This window comes from Tachysurus fulvidraco, chromosome 25 (genome assembly GCF_022655615.1).
Source record: "Tachysurus fulvidraco isolate hzauxx_2018 chromosome 25, HZAU_PFXX_2.0, whole genome shotgun sequence".
Lineage (NCBI taxonomy): Eukaryota > Metazoa > Chordata > Actinopteri > Siluriformes > Bagridae > Tachysurus > Tachysurus fulvidraco.
The window spans coordinates 3,031,869-3,049,645 of NC_062542.1; the positions used below are offsets into that span (position 1 = coordinate 3,031,869).

The following is a 17,777-nucleotide window of genomic DNA, read 5'->3' on the forward strand; positions in this document are numbered from 1 at the left end:
TAACCCCGGTCGAATTAAACGGTACTCTCTAAACTAAAGATGTTTAATATTTACATTTGAAGTTCATTTGACTTCAGTTACATCCGTTTGTTTCTCAACTTGGTGATATTTCCATCCTTCATGTCCAGCTGTGTCCATATGGATTCACACATCGCAAGTGAAAATTGTCCCTTTGAAAATAAGGCTGCATGTTTTTCTCACCTCCGCAGGAGTCGGACAGGAAAGTACTGCCAAAGGACATGTTTTAATGATCTTTCCTCTTTTCCGATATCACACTGCTCCGACGCCTACATCGACCTTCAGACTATCCTGCTTTTACTGTAGGAAGCGGTGCAAATTAGACACTTCAGACTGGACTGTGTTTATGATCTGAGTGAATGCAATGACTGTTTTTTTATAACAGAATTAGAACCTAAAAGAACCCTTCATGGTGCTCGATTTACCCTTTAAGAGTATGCCATTGGTTCCCTGGCACTTTTTAATGGTTGTAACCTTCCACTTGCTGTACTTTGAATGTCGGCGTGATTAAACTTTAATAGGTATGAACCTACAACAGAAGGTTTCAGAAATTGCTCCATGATGAAACACTTACGGTAACTATCCAAAGAAGGAACCATTGAGGAGCCTTTGTGTATCTCTATACACCATCGGTGCTTCTTTCAACGAGCGCTGCATCTGGCATAAATTGCAAACCAGCAATTTATAATGCTGTAATTGGACACTTTATTATTACGGTTTTCATTCATGATCATGGGGTGGCTTAGTGGTTAGCACGTTTGCCTCACACCTCCAGGGTTGGGGTTTGTTGCATGTTCTCCCCATGCCTCGGGGGTTTCCTCCGGGTACTCCGGTTTCCTCCCCCGGTCCAAAGACATGCATGGTAGGTTGATTAGCATCTTTGGAAAATTGTCCGTAGTGTGTGAGTGTGTGAGTGAATGAGAGTGTGTGTGTGCCCTGTGATGGGTTGGCACTCCGTCCAGGGTGTATCCTGCCTCGATGCCCGATGACACCTGAGATAGGCACAGGCTCCCCGTGACCCGAGAAGTTCGGATAAGCGGTAGTAAATGAATGAATGAATGATTTATGATCATAACTCCTAATTTGAGACAATTGCTGCACTAGATTTATTTCAATAAATTGTCTCCCAGTGGTCCTGTCTAGTCACTGTTGGCTGTCTTGTGTATTTATTGTCCTGTGTAGTTATCGCATTTGTTTGTCCTCATCTCACACTGTTATTTATCTGCATTTTATGTAGTCCTGTGCACTACACCATTGCAAGTGTTACACCAGAATTTCCTTATGATGTATACAAAATATATAGATGAATGACAATAAAAAAAAAAACATTCGATTCGACAAGCCAGGAATCAGTTAATAGATGCAATAAATTGTACAGTAAAATCTCTATGCCGTGTGCCCAGTGAGTCAAGCACAAGGATCAGGAGATCCACAGAAAACATTAACCAAGCATTAGATCTCTTCATAAACATGCAAGTCATTTGAAAAGATATGAATTCTGCCTGTTTTTCTGTTGAGATTAAATTTTGATAATGTTGCCTTCGGGCAGACAGATCATTTCGAGTAGTCGTCACATTTCATCCAAACATAACTCCAGGCTTTGTTCCTGCTGTGTTTATTAGTGGAATGTTCTGGAAACCGCGTACATACATATTGTCATTTTGCGTGATAAATGCTGCAATATCTGCAAAAGAGGAAAAGTGGTAATTACACTCTAAAAACAGTACCATCCTTTCAACACCTCTTCAAATTTGGGAGCTGCAAAATGTCAAGCTGACACATGCAAGAATATTCCCATCACACTTTCAGCACTGTAGCTCTAACACCAATCGCGGCTATTATAGTTGACTACTTTTTAAAGGAAAGAGGTTTGGTCTTCAGACGGATTTCAAATTGCAGAATGCATTTTCAAAACCCTGCTTCTGAGACAGTGGACATCTGGGGGCTAATAAAATGCCATTAATATGGTTCCCTTTTCAGTGGTTTAAAACCAATAGCGATGCTGACAAGGAGTAAATCTTGAAGGATTAATCCTTGCGGGAATTGTGAACAGGAAAAAGCTGGCCGTGCGCTGATAAGCCCTGGTCTTCATTGCATTATGCGTCCAAGGTTGCCTATTGATTTCTCTTCAAAGGAACAAGACTAGAGTGTGCGCTCGATTTGAATTGTGTCGTACGTGGCATGGCTCGCCGTTGTGCTTCATCGAGAGCCATTGGGTGACTTTTGAACTGGGGAAAAAAGACTTCAAAACAGGAAACGGACTCATTTAAAGTGTTAGTGTGTTTTCTTTGTCCGCGATCTTCAATAAGTTTTTTGGAACAATTCATCATGCTGCTAATCTGCGAGCTATCAATGTCAGTATCCTGTCATCCTGCAAAGGTCCTGGTTGCCAAATCATATCCTGAAGAATAGAAATGTCAACCTAATGTCAGTCATGTTGTTATTTTGTCTTTAGCAAGCGAGCCGCGCAGGTCACGGCACAACGCATACAGCAAGACAAGGGGTAGACAGAAAGCGTGTGAAAGCTAGACAGATCGAGTGAATAAGAATGGCACAGAGAGCCACAGGCTGAAGAAGCTCAAAACTCGATTACCGCGATAGCATCAGAATACACAACGATCCTGACAACACTCCCACACACACATATTAGCGTGTTGCAAACCAATCCGAGTGTGACCGCTCCGGAACGAATCGACCGAGACCCCGGCACGACAGCTCGTGTGAACAAAACATGTCTGGAGCTCAAATCCTAGCAACATTAATGCCACTCGACGAGTGGAGCTGACCTTAAATCCCATTTACCTTCACCTCGCTGTTTGTCCTTCTTTTTATTCTCTGGGAAGAAGATCAGGCTTTCAATTACATTTGAAAAACATCATAATTCTGAATGAAAGATCAGTGCTGGAAGAAGAGGTGATGCGAGGCACCGCAAGGCGCAGCTCGGCACGGTTCACATAGAGAGATCCAAGTCAAAACAGTCAGGCGGAGGTGAACTCCATGCTTTGTAGCGCATTTACATTCATGCCTCCAGCACCATCACTCAAGATATAAAGAAGACATGCATCAAGACTTTTCTCTGCCCTGGACCCAGGTGGTGGAAAGAACTTCCCCTGGCTGTCATTAAATCAAGACTAAAAGACACCACCTCCTCGGTAAGCATTTAAATGTGCAATAAAAATAACCCCAGTACATAAGAGCTTTTGCTGCTGCACCAAATCGTGGCACTTACTCCTCCTTTCTAACAACTTGATAACATTCTTATGCTCTGACCTACTTCTGCTAGCATGAGGATATGTTTCTGACTACAAAGACAAGGCAACAGTAGAAACATAAAATAAATAAATAAATAAATAAAAAGGCAGCAAAGACACAATAAAACCAAACGTGAATATAAACAGAGAGTAGGATTACAAAAACGAGACAGAGGTGCGACAAACCAGACACAACATAACTCATAAGGGAATGCAGGTGCTAATTACAGTCAGGATTTGAAGTTAGATCTTATATTTCTTCCTGAGTGCCAAGTGGGCGGTTCTAGAAGAATTTTTGTGCGGGAGTCATTTAGAGAGTCGGTTATGAGGTACACCTCAAACACCCACACGATCCACTGATAACCCACTAACTTTCCATATTTTCGTGCAAATTTTACCCATGATTAATACGTAATACTGTATGTAAAACCCGGCAATACATTCATCTCTGTGAAATTTTAACCATACGTAATGACATTTCTTGAACGAAAAGGCATCTTGTTTTATTCGACAAGTTCTTCTGTACGTATACAGCAGTAGAATAAACAAGAAGAGGTCACTCACGTTGATGATGGTCCATTGTTCGACCACAATGGCGTCGTAGGTTGTACTTGTGCCGGAGTCTCCCTCTTGGAAAATAAACACGCTGTCGATGACCTTCGGCAACTGATCTGCAGAGGAAAGGAATGGAAGTTTAAGATGAGTATCTAACAGCGTGGGTCAAACTGGAGGAGTTAATCTAAAAGGGAACAGGGAGTTGCTGGACAGAAAAAGAATGATAAGACGCTGGCGAGATGTAATAAAGATCTGCATCGAGAAGAAAGACACCTCAGGGTACAATTTTAACTGTTGGTCCATAGTGAGCTACTGAAAGGCATCTCTAATTAATAGCTCATCCTCTTGATATGAACCTCGACTATTGGACCACGTTCAGTATAAAATAAAGATGCCACAAGAGGCTCGTTTTTGAATTTAAGTTTGGCATCTGAGACGGCCCCTGCTGTCCCTACGCTTGGCCCTGATTGAGATACATTACCACAAGCGTACTGTTAATAAGCTCGGCAGGAGGCGATATACATGCACCGGAGAATCCGGTGTTATTTTGGGTCGAGTGTTGTCTCCCTGCTTTCTCATCTCAGTTCCTCCATCTTCACTCTAATACTGTTTGTGTCTGCTTGCCAAGCCTCTTCAGATTTCATTAGCGAAGCTCAGGAAGGCGGGGTAGGGGGTGGAAAAATGGCTAGAGTCTAGAGAGATAGAGGGAGAAAAATATGGGGGGGGACAATGGGAGAAGAAACCTATTTAAAGCTTGATTCACTCGATTGAAGACATCTCAGTGCCCTTTTCACAAACAGCGGCTATTGTTCCCAACACCGTATGTCAGCTGTAATTGGAACAGTCCACTTGCAAGGCCATTTGGATGGTCTCAATACCATGAGCATCTGTATAATTAGCGTTTGACCAGTCATGAGTTGCTGATCGAGACCCGCAAGGAAGTCCGGTCCAGTGCTAAAACCAGTTATCATGACTAGCTGATAATCAAGTTCTTCTTTAGCCAGATCCCTGACCATTGCCCATGAATCTTGTTCTGTACATCCTTTATATAATTGATTTGCATGTGGATGGCATTGTGATGTATAGGATAGCGTAGCTGCATCACACCTGAGCTCAAGATCGAACCAGCTTCACACCTCCCAAAAACACGCCAGGAAGCAGCTTGGCCATGCTAAACATCTGTAGATGTGAACGAGTCTGTGTATATATGTGCATACCCTTTGGTGGACTTGTGTCCTATTTAGACAGTATTCCCACTCTATGGACAGTTTCCCAGGATAGGCTCTGCCTCTAACCAAAATAAAACAGTTCCTCTTAAGCTTGTTATGGTTCTGGATTTCATTCATTCATTCATTCATTTTCTACCGCTTATCCGAACTTCTCGGGTCACGGGGAGCCTGTGCCTGTCTCAGGCGTCATCGGGCATTGAGGCAGGATACACCCTGGACGGAGTGCCAACCCATCGCAGGGCACACACATACTCTCATTCACTCACGCAATCACACATTACGTACAATTTTCCAGAGATGTCAATCAACCTACCATGCATGTCTTTGGACCGAGGGAGGAAACCGGAGTACCCGGAGGAAACCCCCGAGGCACGGGGAGAACATGCAAACTCCATGCACACAAGGCGGATCCAGTAATCGAACCCCCAACCCTGGAGGTGTGAGCGAACATGCTAACCAATAAGCCACCGTGCCCCCATTCTGGATTTCAGTCAAGAATTATTTCCCCAGTCTGTGTTTTAACTCCGAGAGCATTTTTTTAACGAACCTAAGTATTCGCTAAGGTCTAGGATAATTAATATGTGTTCTTTAAAAAAACTTTTACATGATCAGAATAATAATATTTGCATGGATTTTCAGTGGACTCAGTGTGACGTGCAGAAATGCTTGAATAACATCTCTGACTAGTGTATATTTAAAAAAAAGCACTCGCTTTAGCAACACCAGGATTAAACACGACACATTCATCCTGGAAGCTTCGGTTGCTGGGCAGATTTTTGAGAAGGTCAGCATTCACATGTTTTATGCAGGATTAATGTCTGGTACTAGTGTACTTCTCGCTTGTGCTTGAAGGTGAATACCAGACGTTGCAGCGAGTGTAGGTGTGCACGTGTTTGTGCATCTGCCACTCATCTCTCAGGAAATTTAACCTCATTCAAACGGCTTCCTTTGTGCCCCCCCCCCCACCACCACGAATAAAAGAAAGTCAGCCGAGGTATCGTCAAAATTCTTTTCAGAGCGGTATAATACCTTATTGGAAATTCATACGCAAAATACCCGTGCTTAGCCCGGCATCTGAATATAGAAGGTGCGGCATGAATAGTTATGCATATGAATGTGTCACAGCTGTGGATACTAATCCGTTTCTGACGAGGGTGAGGAGGGGAGGTGAGAAGAAACAGACAAAAAGGAACCTTTTAGTCCACATTGTCCTTGTCGTTTTGAGCCACCATCGTGCAGGAGCTGTTCAGCAGGGGGCTGGGGGGGATTGTGTCATGTGGCTCTTCTGATCAGTCTGACGCCATATGAATCTTTCATCTGGTACTGAATCTACAAATTCCTGACCCTCACCATAGGTAAAAACCCTGTGCACTCCGAGGTGTTAATTAAGATTGTGGTGTCTACTAAAAATGGAAGTTTTACAATAATTACAGTGATTAAGTAACAAGGTATTATTAAAAATGGTAGAAATACTCCAGATTACAGGACCTTATTTTGTGACAAATATACTTTTGCGTTTTAAAACGATCCTTCACGTCTATTGGTCTTCCTACAATGTATGAAGGTCATAGATAGACGGTATAAACCGGCTAGCATGGTTTAGTCAAGCCTTCATTTTTTTTTAATGAAAAGACATCAGGATGAAATATGAAAAGGCATCAGTATTAGGTTTCATTTTAGATTTTTGTTAAAAGAAGTGAACAGAATTTCCAACAATCACAGGAAAAACAAGTCCCAAGGAGTGAGGCTGATTTCTTTCGAGCACAGACTATAGATTCATGAAGCCTATCGGTGACAGCCATGTCAGGTGATTTGTGACATGCCCCTAGATTTATGACATGCTTCCTATACTCTATCTCAATTTTGGCTGATATTTTTTAGACACATCTGTAACATGTCCTTGGGGTTCTCTGGCTTTCTAGTTTATAGTGTTTGGAATTCGAAAGAAATACGCCGACCCCATAGGGGGGCACGGTGGCTTAGTGGTTAGCATGTTTGCCTCACACCCACAGGGTTGGGGGTTCGATTCCCGCCTCCGCCTTGTGTGTGTGGAGTTTGCATGTTCTCCCCTTGCCTCGGGGGTTTCCTCCGGGTACTCCGGTTTCCTCCCCCGGTCCAAAGACATGCATGGTAGGTTGATTGGCATCTCTGGAAAATTGTCCGTAGTGAGTGAGTGAATGAGAGTGTATGTGTGCCCTGCGATGGGTTGGCACTCCGGCCAGGGTGTATCCTGCCTTGATGCCCGATGATGCCTGAGATAGGCACAGGCTCCCCGTGACCCGAGAAGTTCGGATAATGAATGAATGAATGAATGAATACGCCGACCCCATCTGCCATTATGGATCAAAATAAAAAAAGTCTCAAACAAAGAAGCCTATTTGCCCTAGAGTTCACCACATATCTTTCTTATTATCTCCTTGTATAATAACCTTGTGATATAATGTAATGCTAAAGCCTAACAGCTTCGTTGTTGAGCCACCAATAGATATTAGATTTTAGCTCTCCATCTCATATCCGGACCACTTGTCACAGTGAAGAGTAAATACGTCTTCTCGGATCTGGAAAAGGATGACCCTCAACAGCAGAGCCAAACAACAGATCAACGACAACATCGATTCCCACTACGGTCCAGAGAAATCCATCAGGAGTTCCTTATCCGTGGCCAAACGCACCCCAAAGCCGGCTGTGTGAACAGATTAGACAAGATATACTACGCTATACTTCTGTAAGTTGTGTCTACCAAGAATCAACAGGGTTCCTGTGCTCCTTTCACTTTCTTACATCATATCTAGGGAAGATCCAGGGTGGAATTCTAGTGGAATGTGAGAAATGATTCAATGCATTCAGGGAAAGGTTTCTTTTAATAGGAAATCACCAAGAAGGTTGAAAAAAGGAGCTCATTTTTGCAAAGATGGTTTTGCCTTCTGCAATTAGACACTGATAAATAAAGTACACAGTTTTCTAGCGTTCTACTGCTCGGCACGATTCTCCAAACCCCTCCCTCCTCGCCTGTTCTGTACTTGACTCGGGGACAAACATGTCCTTTATCACTAATTAGAGCGGTTATCTACAAGTATTTCCACTTTTCCTCTGCTTCTGCCAAGAGCCATTTCTTTTACATTTACATTTACTTTTATCCAAGGCAACACTCTGTGAATCGAGCACAGGGGTGAGGGTCAACCGGAGACAAATTTCTGTCAGTAAATTTGCTCTAGAAATTTAATCAAGACATTCTGACCAATCACAATGGAGAATTTGAGTGTATTGTGGGGGGCACGGTGGCTTAGTGGTTAGTAGGTTCACCTCACACCTCCAGGGTTGGGGGATTGCATGTTCTCCCCGTGCCTTGGGGGTTTCCTCCGGGTACTCCGGTTTCCTCCCCCGGTCCAAAGACATGCATGGTAGGTTGATTGGCATCTTTGGAAAATTGTCCGTAGTGTGTGAGTGTGTGAGTGAGTGAATGAGAGTGTGTGTGTGCCCTGTGATGGGTTGGCACTCCGTCCAGGGTGTATCCTGCCTCGATGCCCGATGACGCCTGAGATAGGCACAGGCTCGCCGTGACCCAAGAAGTTCGGATAAGCGGTAGAAAATGAGTGAGTGAGTGAGTGAGTGAGTGAGTGGTAAAATGTAATAGACTTGGATATGGAATACTGGATAAATGTATTTCTTGAGGCAAAGAAAAAAGCTTTCCCAGTTTCAGAACAGGAAGTGATCAAGCTAATGAGTACTTGAATTATTTATGTCTCCAAATGTAGTTTTTCTTTCTAAATGTAGTTAGCACATTTGGTAAACGACATACAGGGGGTTAATGTCGAACTGTTACAACTCAAAGCCTTGTGATCTTCAAAACGATGCCAAATGTCTTCTACACAAACACACAAAGCCCTTCATCTCGATGACATCGAATAAAAGGATTCTTAAATCTCTTGGGTGATTCTTTTAAGTGAAACTGTGTCAAATAACACTCGTCATTTCTGATTGCTTATTCAGAAGGCATCGTGGAATACGTGCTTCCTGCGCTCTGGTGCGCGAGGTCTGAAAAAGTGCCGCAACCAAATGTTTAATTATTTGGGTAGAAAATAAAGAGCTTGCTAATTCGATCTGGTTAATTGTTTCGTTCGAAACCCGGCAATCCTTTCATGTGGAGGGGATGAATTAACAGATCTTTTTAAAAGTCAGGATTGAATTAAACACCTGAAAAGAGCAGATATTAAATGATTAAAGATTTGAGGCTGGATTTAAAACTTAAAAGTGTTTCGCTTTGTGCTCTCCCATCAGATTTCCTCTCTTTCCTGCTCCACCATCTTCCCGGTGTATTTTCACACCTCAACTTTCTACTCATCTACATTTCTTCATCTGTTCCATGTGCTTGTGTTTGTCCATTTCCATTAAGAGATCAATAAAGTAAGCACGTGTGTATGTGTGTACGTGTCTCGCTATGATGCGCTAATGGAAAAGCCATCTCACCGTTGCTCTCTTTGCCTAGACTGAAGTAGCCGTCGACCAGTGAGGCTCCATTGTTGAAGTGCTGCGTCATGTGGTCCAGCCATTGGGCCTCGATGGCGCGACTGCCCTCTTCACCTGGCTGCACCCGCAGAGGCACTTTTACTGTGTAGTACTTCAGCGGCCGCTGACGCCCACCGGGGTAGTTAAACAAGCCGAAGAGTTCGGCACCTGATGACGATACGGGGAAAAATGTTTCAAAATGTGGTGAGAAGAAAGCTAGTGAATGTCACATGAATTACATCAATAATGAACTTTTGGTACTGTAACATTTTTCAGTAACCGGATATAATGCCGTTCATGGCTAATCAGTTATGTCTTAAGCGGCAGTCGTCTCCTGTGATAGAGGTTGCTCCTGAGATGTAGTTTATCAGATTAGAAAGAATGCAAGGCAAAGCGGAGTAACTAATTAGCTAAATCAGATAACCTGGTACACGGATCAAGTAAGGACAAGAAGTCCCCAGCTGACCGTCTTCTTCTGTTCGATACGATTTGGCTTTTCTCTGTGTGCCGAATTAGCTTTTACATCTGAAATATAGAAGCACAAAGTGCATCTAATGGATTAAAATAGGGTATGATGAATTTGTTTGTGTGCTTCGATCCAGCCGTGCTCGACCTCTCCCCCACACATTTTTCAGATCTATATTAGAACTAATGGATATTTGACCGAAACAATAAATAGAGATGCACTTTTGCTCTGGCGGCCGACGCTCGGACCGCCGATGACCGCTTCCTAGCCATTTACTGTCTCTTTCAGGATTGTGCAAAGCAAATGTGAGCACAGGATATTCCGCACTCCCCCACCCCCCATCCCCACAGACACACAAATGCTCAGATATCATCAGGCCTTACTCGCTGTGGTTTTCTGTCAAACTCAGTTTGAAGGATGAATCATCTTTTCAGCAATGGATGAGCGTTATGACAGGCAGTCAGAGAATTCACAGCTCGGTCACAGCCCTCGTCCCACGACCAGCTGTGCATATATCACAACTCGGAACACGACGACACTCGCGAATTGATGGTGTAAAAACAGCCTTGAAACTTTCCGATTAACTTTTGACATCAGTCGGATTCTCGGTCATGGTGCAGATCAAAAGGAATAACGGCGATGATGGAAAAACTAAAGGAGTTACATGACAATCTGTCTGGATAATAATGCTGTTGTGCATCACCCGATTTTTTTTTTATAGTCAGTTGGTTACATCAAACCTAATTGGTACCAAATCCAATTTTACATTTTGTAGCATTCATTTTTTTTGTCCTTGTCAGAAATTTTCAGTGGAACTTCAGTAGGGTTCATTGAATTACAAAGAGTTTTTAATACGCCATAATATGGTGTGATTTAATGGGGACAACTGAAGTAAAGCTTTTTGGCTAAACAGCTGGCTATAGCAATGAGCTTCATGCATTAAGAGCAAACATCTTCTATAAGCACATCAGATCTGGAGACTATCCTGGGAATACTGGGAGGGATTCCAGTTCATCACAGGGCCACCATACACACTCATTCACACACTCACTCAAACATTCATTCACACGACCAATTTAACATATCTAATGCCTGTTTTTGTGACATGACGTAAGCAGAGGACTCAGAAATGGACACTTGGATGACATGAAATTCTAGCCTTAGATCAGTAACCTTAGATCAGGATTGAACCCTTGAGCTTTTTTCCCAAATGAAAAGGAATTGTGTTGACAATGTCTCTGAACTGTAGGAGCTGCTCCAACAAGTGGCACTTGAGTTGATATAAACATTGGAACTGATATTCAAACAGACAACCCCATGTATCTCGAGGGACCTAGTGAGTGGAAATCAGAGTAGGACTGTTTTGGACAACAGCGCTGGTCAATTCCAGAGGTCTTGCTGTCTTGCTGTAAACAAGAAAACGAGCGCACGGCACAATTGCAGTTCCTCACATTTGTCAGGATGTCGTTAGGACCATGCATGGGTCACTACACTGTTTGACAGTTCATCAACCCCTTTCCTAATCCTTTCTCTCTGAACTATTTCAGTCCAGATAAACACATTTCCACACACATTTCTACAATCCCTAATGCCTTGACCCCTGTCCTCCCAAAGGCTTAGAGCCTTGGAAATGTTTGGATCTGCATCTTTTCTCTTTTTCAATATTTTGCAAGGCATCAGAATATCAGGCAACCTTCCTGACTTGCTCTTTCTTTCTCTTGTGGAGTAAACTGTGACTTCCCCACCATTTCACATTAGTGACCTTATGAGCAAACACATGACTGAAAACCAAACACGCAAGCCATCGCATTTTCTCCAGGCTCTGCGTCTAGGGGATTAGGGAGCCGGGGGCTGATGGCAGCCCTGGGATTTCTCTTCCTCCTCCTCCTCCTCAACCTCCTCATGCACCTCCTACTTCAACTCGATCACTTCCTTGTCCAGATGGAGCACAAGCTCAGATCACCAGGCATCCCAGCATGCCTCGTTTCACACTAGATGGCATACGGCATGAACAACAGCACATTTTCTGATTCTCGCACAAACAGCAAGAGCGAGAGCCGCCATCTGGTTTTTCATGAAAACAGCCCAAACGAGGCTTGATCTAAAACCCAGTGAGTGTTTTTTTTCAGAAATGCCGAGACAAAGCTCCGCAAAGCAGTTGCACATCACTGTGGCATGTTTCAGGAAGTGGGGAAAGTTTAATAAGTCTGAAATATTTAACGTTAGGTGACAGAAATGTTTTTCCCACTCTAAACACTGCATTAAAGATATGATATAATCTAATTCAATTTCATTTAAATTTAGTCAACTTTGCTTAATTTTAAATGACAAGAAAAAAACACAAGTTTCTTAGTTTCCTGTGTTTGCTAGAAGTTCCTAGAAGTACACTTTTCATCTGTATATATCACTCGAGTGTCATATACATCTACAGTAAGTTGCATAGTGATTAGACCGATGAACACTTTTATTAAAAAAAACGAACATGACACAAACAATTGTCAATTGTCCCAAGAGTCCACAGTAAGTTATTGATAGGATAAAGTGTAGAGTAATCAGAGAAGGAAGCAAAAATGCCTTCAGGGTAATGACGAACATGATGCTGCCACCACCATGCTTCACCACGAGGAGATCAAGGATTTAACACTACACTACAAAGGGTGGAGGGGGGGTGTATACATGTTGACTGACATATCACAAAGTACGTCCTCACCACATTTGCCTAAAGAAGGCCTACTGGGATTTTCGTTCCCCTCCCTGTCTTTGTCCTTGTTGTTGGGCGATGGTAAGTCTTCCTGGTCTGCATCACAACAATCCGATTTGGAAACATTGGACATCACGTCTGAGAGAGCGTCACCACCTGTAACAACAATAACGGTGTTAATAAACAGTTGGTTTGTTATTCTAACACCACCAAGCTGCCCCTGCTGGGCCCTTGAGTAAGGCCCTCAACCCTCCCTGCTCCAGGGGCGTTGTATCACAGCTGCCCCTGCACTCTGACCCCAACCTCCTCAGTTGGGGTATGTGAAGAGAAGAATTTCACTGTGCTGTAATGTATATTAGGCGATAATAAAGGCTTCTATGCCCCGTTCTTTTCAATTCTATTCAAACTCCCCAAAATGCTGAGACCAGATTTCACAAACCCGTATCTTGAGAAGTTCTCGGCTCTTCCGCATCTCCGTCAGCGGCCCAGTCCTCTGTGCCGCTCTCGCCCTGATGACTCGGGCTCGCCGTGAGCTCTGAGCAGCGCAGAGAACTCGGACTGGAGTGCAAGGACAGGGACGCGTCTCCAAGGCCACCTCGAGACGTGACGCGAGGGTGAAGGCCGGCTGGTTCTTGAATGAAACCGGAAAACATGATCCCCTGGTCGGCCGCATCCTGAATCTGCTGGAGATCAAGGGGTCACACATTCACTAGATGAAAATAAGCACGGGAGATAAGTGATAGTGACACGAGTACGGTCCAGGAAAAATGGATTGAATAGCTCTTTACGAAAGGGCAGGTTTCAGCAACAATTTTTCAAATTAGATTTTAGAAAAATGACATGATGAGTCTAGCCATCATTAAAATTCAATTAAAATAAATGAAATTAATTAAAATTGACTGACAGCAGTAGGGACGATTATACATAATGCGTAAAAAACCTGACTAATTGAGTCAGTGCCAGGTCAGTAACAATATCAATGCCATAATTCATCATAAAAATGAAGACTTCATTTCTACACAATACTTTATTAAAAGGATAAAAAAAAGAAATGTTGCAGAGCTGTTACATTATCAGGTACTCATTAATAATGTATTATCTGTTATTGACATAGAGTATACAGTATTAGTGCATTAATGCTGTCAATAAACGCATCCATCTACAGCTCACTGCTCTTCTGTTAATAAGTCAATAAGTAACACTATCAATATTACACTTATTACTCATAATAATACATTAATGAACTAATCATGAAGCATTAGTTAGTCGTAAAAAATAATTTCTGGTTATTTCAGTTGAATTAAGTGGATTTTCTGAGACCAGAACTTTCTATTTCTTTATGTATTATTTACAATAATGAAACTAGTAATAGCCAATAATATCAAAGGATTAAGCTAATGTCTATACAATGGGTGTAAAAAATGTTTAAATTTATTTATTTACATAATAAAAGATACTTAGGAGTCGTTTGCAGCTTCTGCGATAATACTAGTCTAGAAAAACTGTCTAGAAAAACATGTTAAAAAATAATTAAGAATATTATTGTTCAATGCTAACATACAAACAAACAACAGGTAACTAACTAACTTATTAACTAACAAAGTTACAAGTTAAAAACGAACTATCTATCTAAATAACTACCTAAACAAACAAACCAAGAAATAAATAAATAATCTGGATTGTAAGTGTTTGACAGCACTTGTGTTTATAAGCCATTAACGCTCATGTTAATAATTTATTACTGATTATTTATTAACAGCCATCATTCCATTTGCATTCTACTGCTTAAGACATATTAAATTATAAATATAAAATTTTAGATATGGCTTAAAAATATCCATAAGACTATCAGATCTGCTTAAAACCCAGCTGCTAACCATCTATACGCTGTTATAGTAAACGATTAGTAAAGATTATAACACAAGATTCCTTATAATTAAACACGTTTTCTGTTATATGAACTTTTATTCACTTAATGAATTTATTTGTGTAATGTTTATTACCGAGTTAATCAGGATTTTTACAGGTCATGTACTTATTAAAAAACGTTAGCACATGAATCGAAAATAAACGCATGAAAAATAAGCAAGAAAACGAAATCTCATCTTTTATGTAAGTTGTGAACATTTTTAAAAGTTTATATTAGTAGTATACATTTTTCAAAATTGATATAAGTTTCAGTGCAAAAGTTTGTATACCCTAGCACCAAAAAAAAAAAAAAAAGATAAAGTTTTAAAGATAAAATGAAAAATTAATTAAAACATTTTGGCTTTGTTTTCATAAATCAGAAAAAAACAATGTTATCGGTTTTAACGTTAGCTACAAAGTGTACACTGGATTAAACATTTAATAAATAAACAGATACATATTTATGATAGTTATGAAGTAACTATAGATCATTAAGTAGTATATATAAATTAAACCTAAAAAAAAAAAAAAGCAGAACTAACATATAGGTCACTTATGGACACTTCATCGCTAAATAGTTGATTAATGAATGAATCTTGCATAATAAACGAGTGTTAAATGATAATATTTAGAGTGACTTAATAACAAAAGAGCATCATGCCGTGGATGATGAGCGTTGCTTTATTCACAGGCGTGTTCACAGCATGAAGTTTTCAGACCAGAAACAAAGAGAACATTTTTCCTGTTTTTTTTATTTTTCAATTTAGACCTGACCTTGACTTTTCCAGAGGATGCTCACGGAATAAAACAGCGGGATACCAGAAAAGGCAGTAAAGTCTAAACATCAAATGGTAGCAAACAGAGGTCAAAGGATGTCTTCCAGACACACACACTCGCACATGCACGGAGGTACAGATTAATACATTATATGAACAGAATAATACATTATTAATATGCGACCTTTAGAAGGTCAAAGAGTCTCGATGTATTGTCTTGATCTTTTTTGAAGTATTACAGTAAATGAGAATTATTTTTATCATACGTCGTCTTGCTACAGGAAAAAAATATTTGAATGCAAAAGTTTGCGCACCCCTAGGAAATAACGTCAAGACAGTGTGTTGGAAAAATGCGCCGTGATGCACGTTCGATATCTTTATATTAAAAAATATATGAGATTTGATTAGTGACTGTTGAAGTACTTTGATTAAAGTGTGATGATCTGACATGAACGTAGATGATACAGAGCTGGGCAGAGTTAAGGATTAAAGCACTGCTGCAGCGCTTTCTTAGCTAGAGATGAAAGGAAGGCCACTGCAACACTATTTGCATGTGTAAGGAAGAGAACAAAAGCGAATCTGATTGTCTTAGAGTTGGAAATAAAAAGCTTTTCAGTTCTCTTTATTGTCAAAAGTGTCAAGCTTGAATAATAATCCACATTATTCCCAACAATAACGTTGTATCCGAAGCAATTATTTACAAACCGGGCCACCCTCGCTCTCTGGAATTGGCTTATTCAGTATTAACTAGCCTGATTAGTATGGCTTAAGTCCAAGTCCTCACTGTGCTCAGTGTGTCCTGAAATCAGTCGCGTCCCCCCCCCCCCCTCCTTTCGGCTTTGTCAGTTTGCATTCGGAAGCCAATATGCGAATTCTCATCAAATGAAATTGAATTGTTAGCTGTCAAGAAATGCTAATGACGCCATTCTCCATTCTGCTGCTTTAATAAAACCCCGCCTGAGGTCTCGTATCCTGATGGCGACGAAGTCACCGTGCCAGTTTATTCTGTCTAACATTAAAACCCACGGAACCGTCCCGTCCTTCCAGAGCGCGTTGTTTAATGCATTACTGCACATTTACGCCCGGGGTCCGTCATTATATTTCCAACAATACGGCAAATGAAATTGCACAGATAAGAAGCCGTCGCTCTGTCGCTCGTCGGCTCTGATAGTAATTCATTTGTCGTCGGAGAAAGGGCAGCCGAATCATTTCCTTTTTTTTTCCCGACGCAGCCGTGGAAGATGGATGTCGTGATGGTTCTTTGAGAAGTAATAACTCTCACAGATATGCATATCACAGAAGCAAGTTCACAGAGACGCTGAACCGTGTGGGGCCCTTTTGCTTTTTAATATCAATCCAATCACAGGATGAGTGATGCCTATGTGGAGTCAGATTTCCGTCCTACAATCTTTCATATGAAGAGCTCGTGTTCCTAGTCATTTGCAAGATCTGACGCAAGGTCTGTGGGACCGTGTGTATGTGCTAGTAAAAAAGAAGTTACGATGACTTACTTTTTTGACATATCCCTGGATGTGCTCCGGGGTCGGGATGTGATCAGCGGACAAACACTCCTCTAGCTTCAGATGGTACGGCTCGAACTCTGATGGACTTTTCTCTGAACTAGAAAGAAATAAAGAAAGAAAGATAGAAAAGAAACTTACTTATTATACTATAATGACCAGACTTCTGGCTTCTGATTGACCAGAAAGTCACAGTATATTCGCTCGTTCTAATACAATTAGTTTTCCATAGTAACGTCTCATCGTTTCTTACTAACAATAAACATGTCTGTAGTTTTGTCCTGTTATTAAAGAAATAAAAAACCTACAATCTGTGAGGAGACTTAACGGTTTAAGATGCAATGTTTAACGAAGGAGTCTACAATGTCAGTTTCTGCTTCGGCACACGATTCGGTACACTTCTTAAGCAGTTTGGGAATAAACTCACAGTTCAGCTCAAAATAGTGTGTGAAAATAAGCATTCTTGCTACAAAGAGCCAAAGAAATCCATCATTCTTTCCCCAGAAGCAAAACTCACAATAATCTCTGGGTAAAGTTTCCTTTTCTGTGCTTCTCCCTTCACTGAGAAAGCTATTATCAAGCTGATGAATATTAATGAAATTAGTTGTCTGATTTATGAATATTAATGACTAGTGGGCGGTGTCTGTGAGAACAGACTGTAAGTTTACGAAGCAGAAAATAGCGCTCTGTTACAATTTATTACGTATATTTGTTTTTTAGAGTGTTTTCGAATAAAAAGAAAGGCTTGAAAATAATAAGATAGGACTCAATATCTCATGTTAAAATGAATCTGCACACATCACTGTATGTTCTGTTTGATTATCATATTTAGTTATCTACTGTATTA

General features: G+C 41.2%; 1 protein-coding gene across 3 annotated transcripts in view; it reads right to left on the reverse strand.

Annotated features, from left to right (window-relative positions):
• The window catches only part of LOC113649714 (raftlin), an 84,099-nt gene that overhangs the window by 17,134 nt on the left and 49,188 nt on the right, over nucleotides 1-17,777 (reverse strand). For 2 of the 3 annotated variants that reach the window (XM_047808487.1, XM_027157636.2), the window contains exons 4-8: nucleotides 16,922-17,030; nucleotides 13,166-13,409; nucleotides 12,736-12,882; nucleotides 9,521-9,727; nucleotides 3,834-3,940 (exon numbers count right to left, since the gene is read on the reverse strand). In XM_047808487.1, the coding sequence (XP_047664443.1) occupies nucleotides 3,834-3,940; nucleotides 9,521-9,727; nucleotides 12,736-12,882; nucleotides 13,166-13,409; nucleotides 16,922-17,030 (814 nt within the window). The remainder of the gene's footprint in view (nucleotides 1-3,833; nucleotides 3,941-9,520; nucleotides 9,728-12,735; nucleotides 12,883-13,165; nucleotides 13,410-16,921; nucleotides 17,031-17,777) is intronic. The other variant, XM_027157637.2, reaches the window with a different exon arrangement.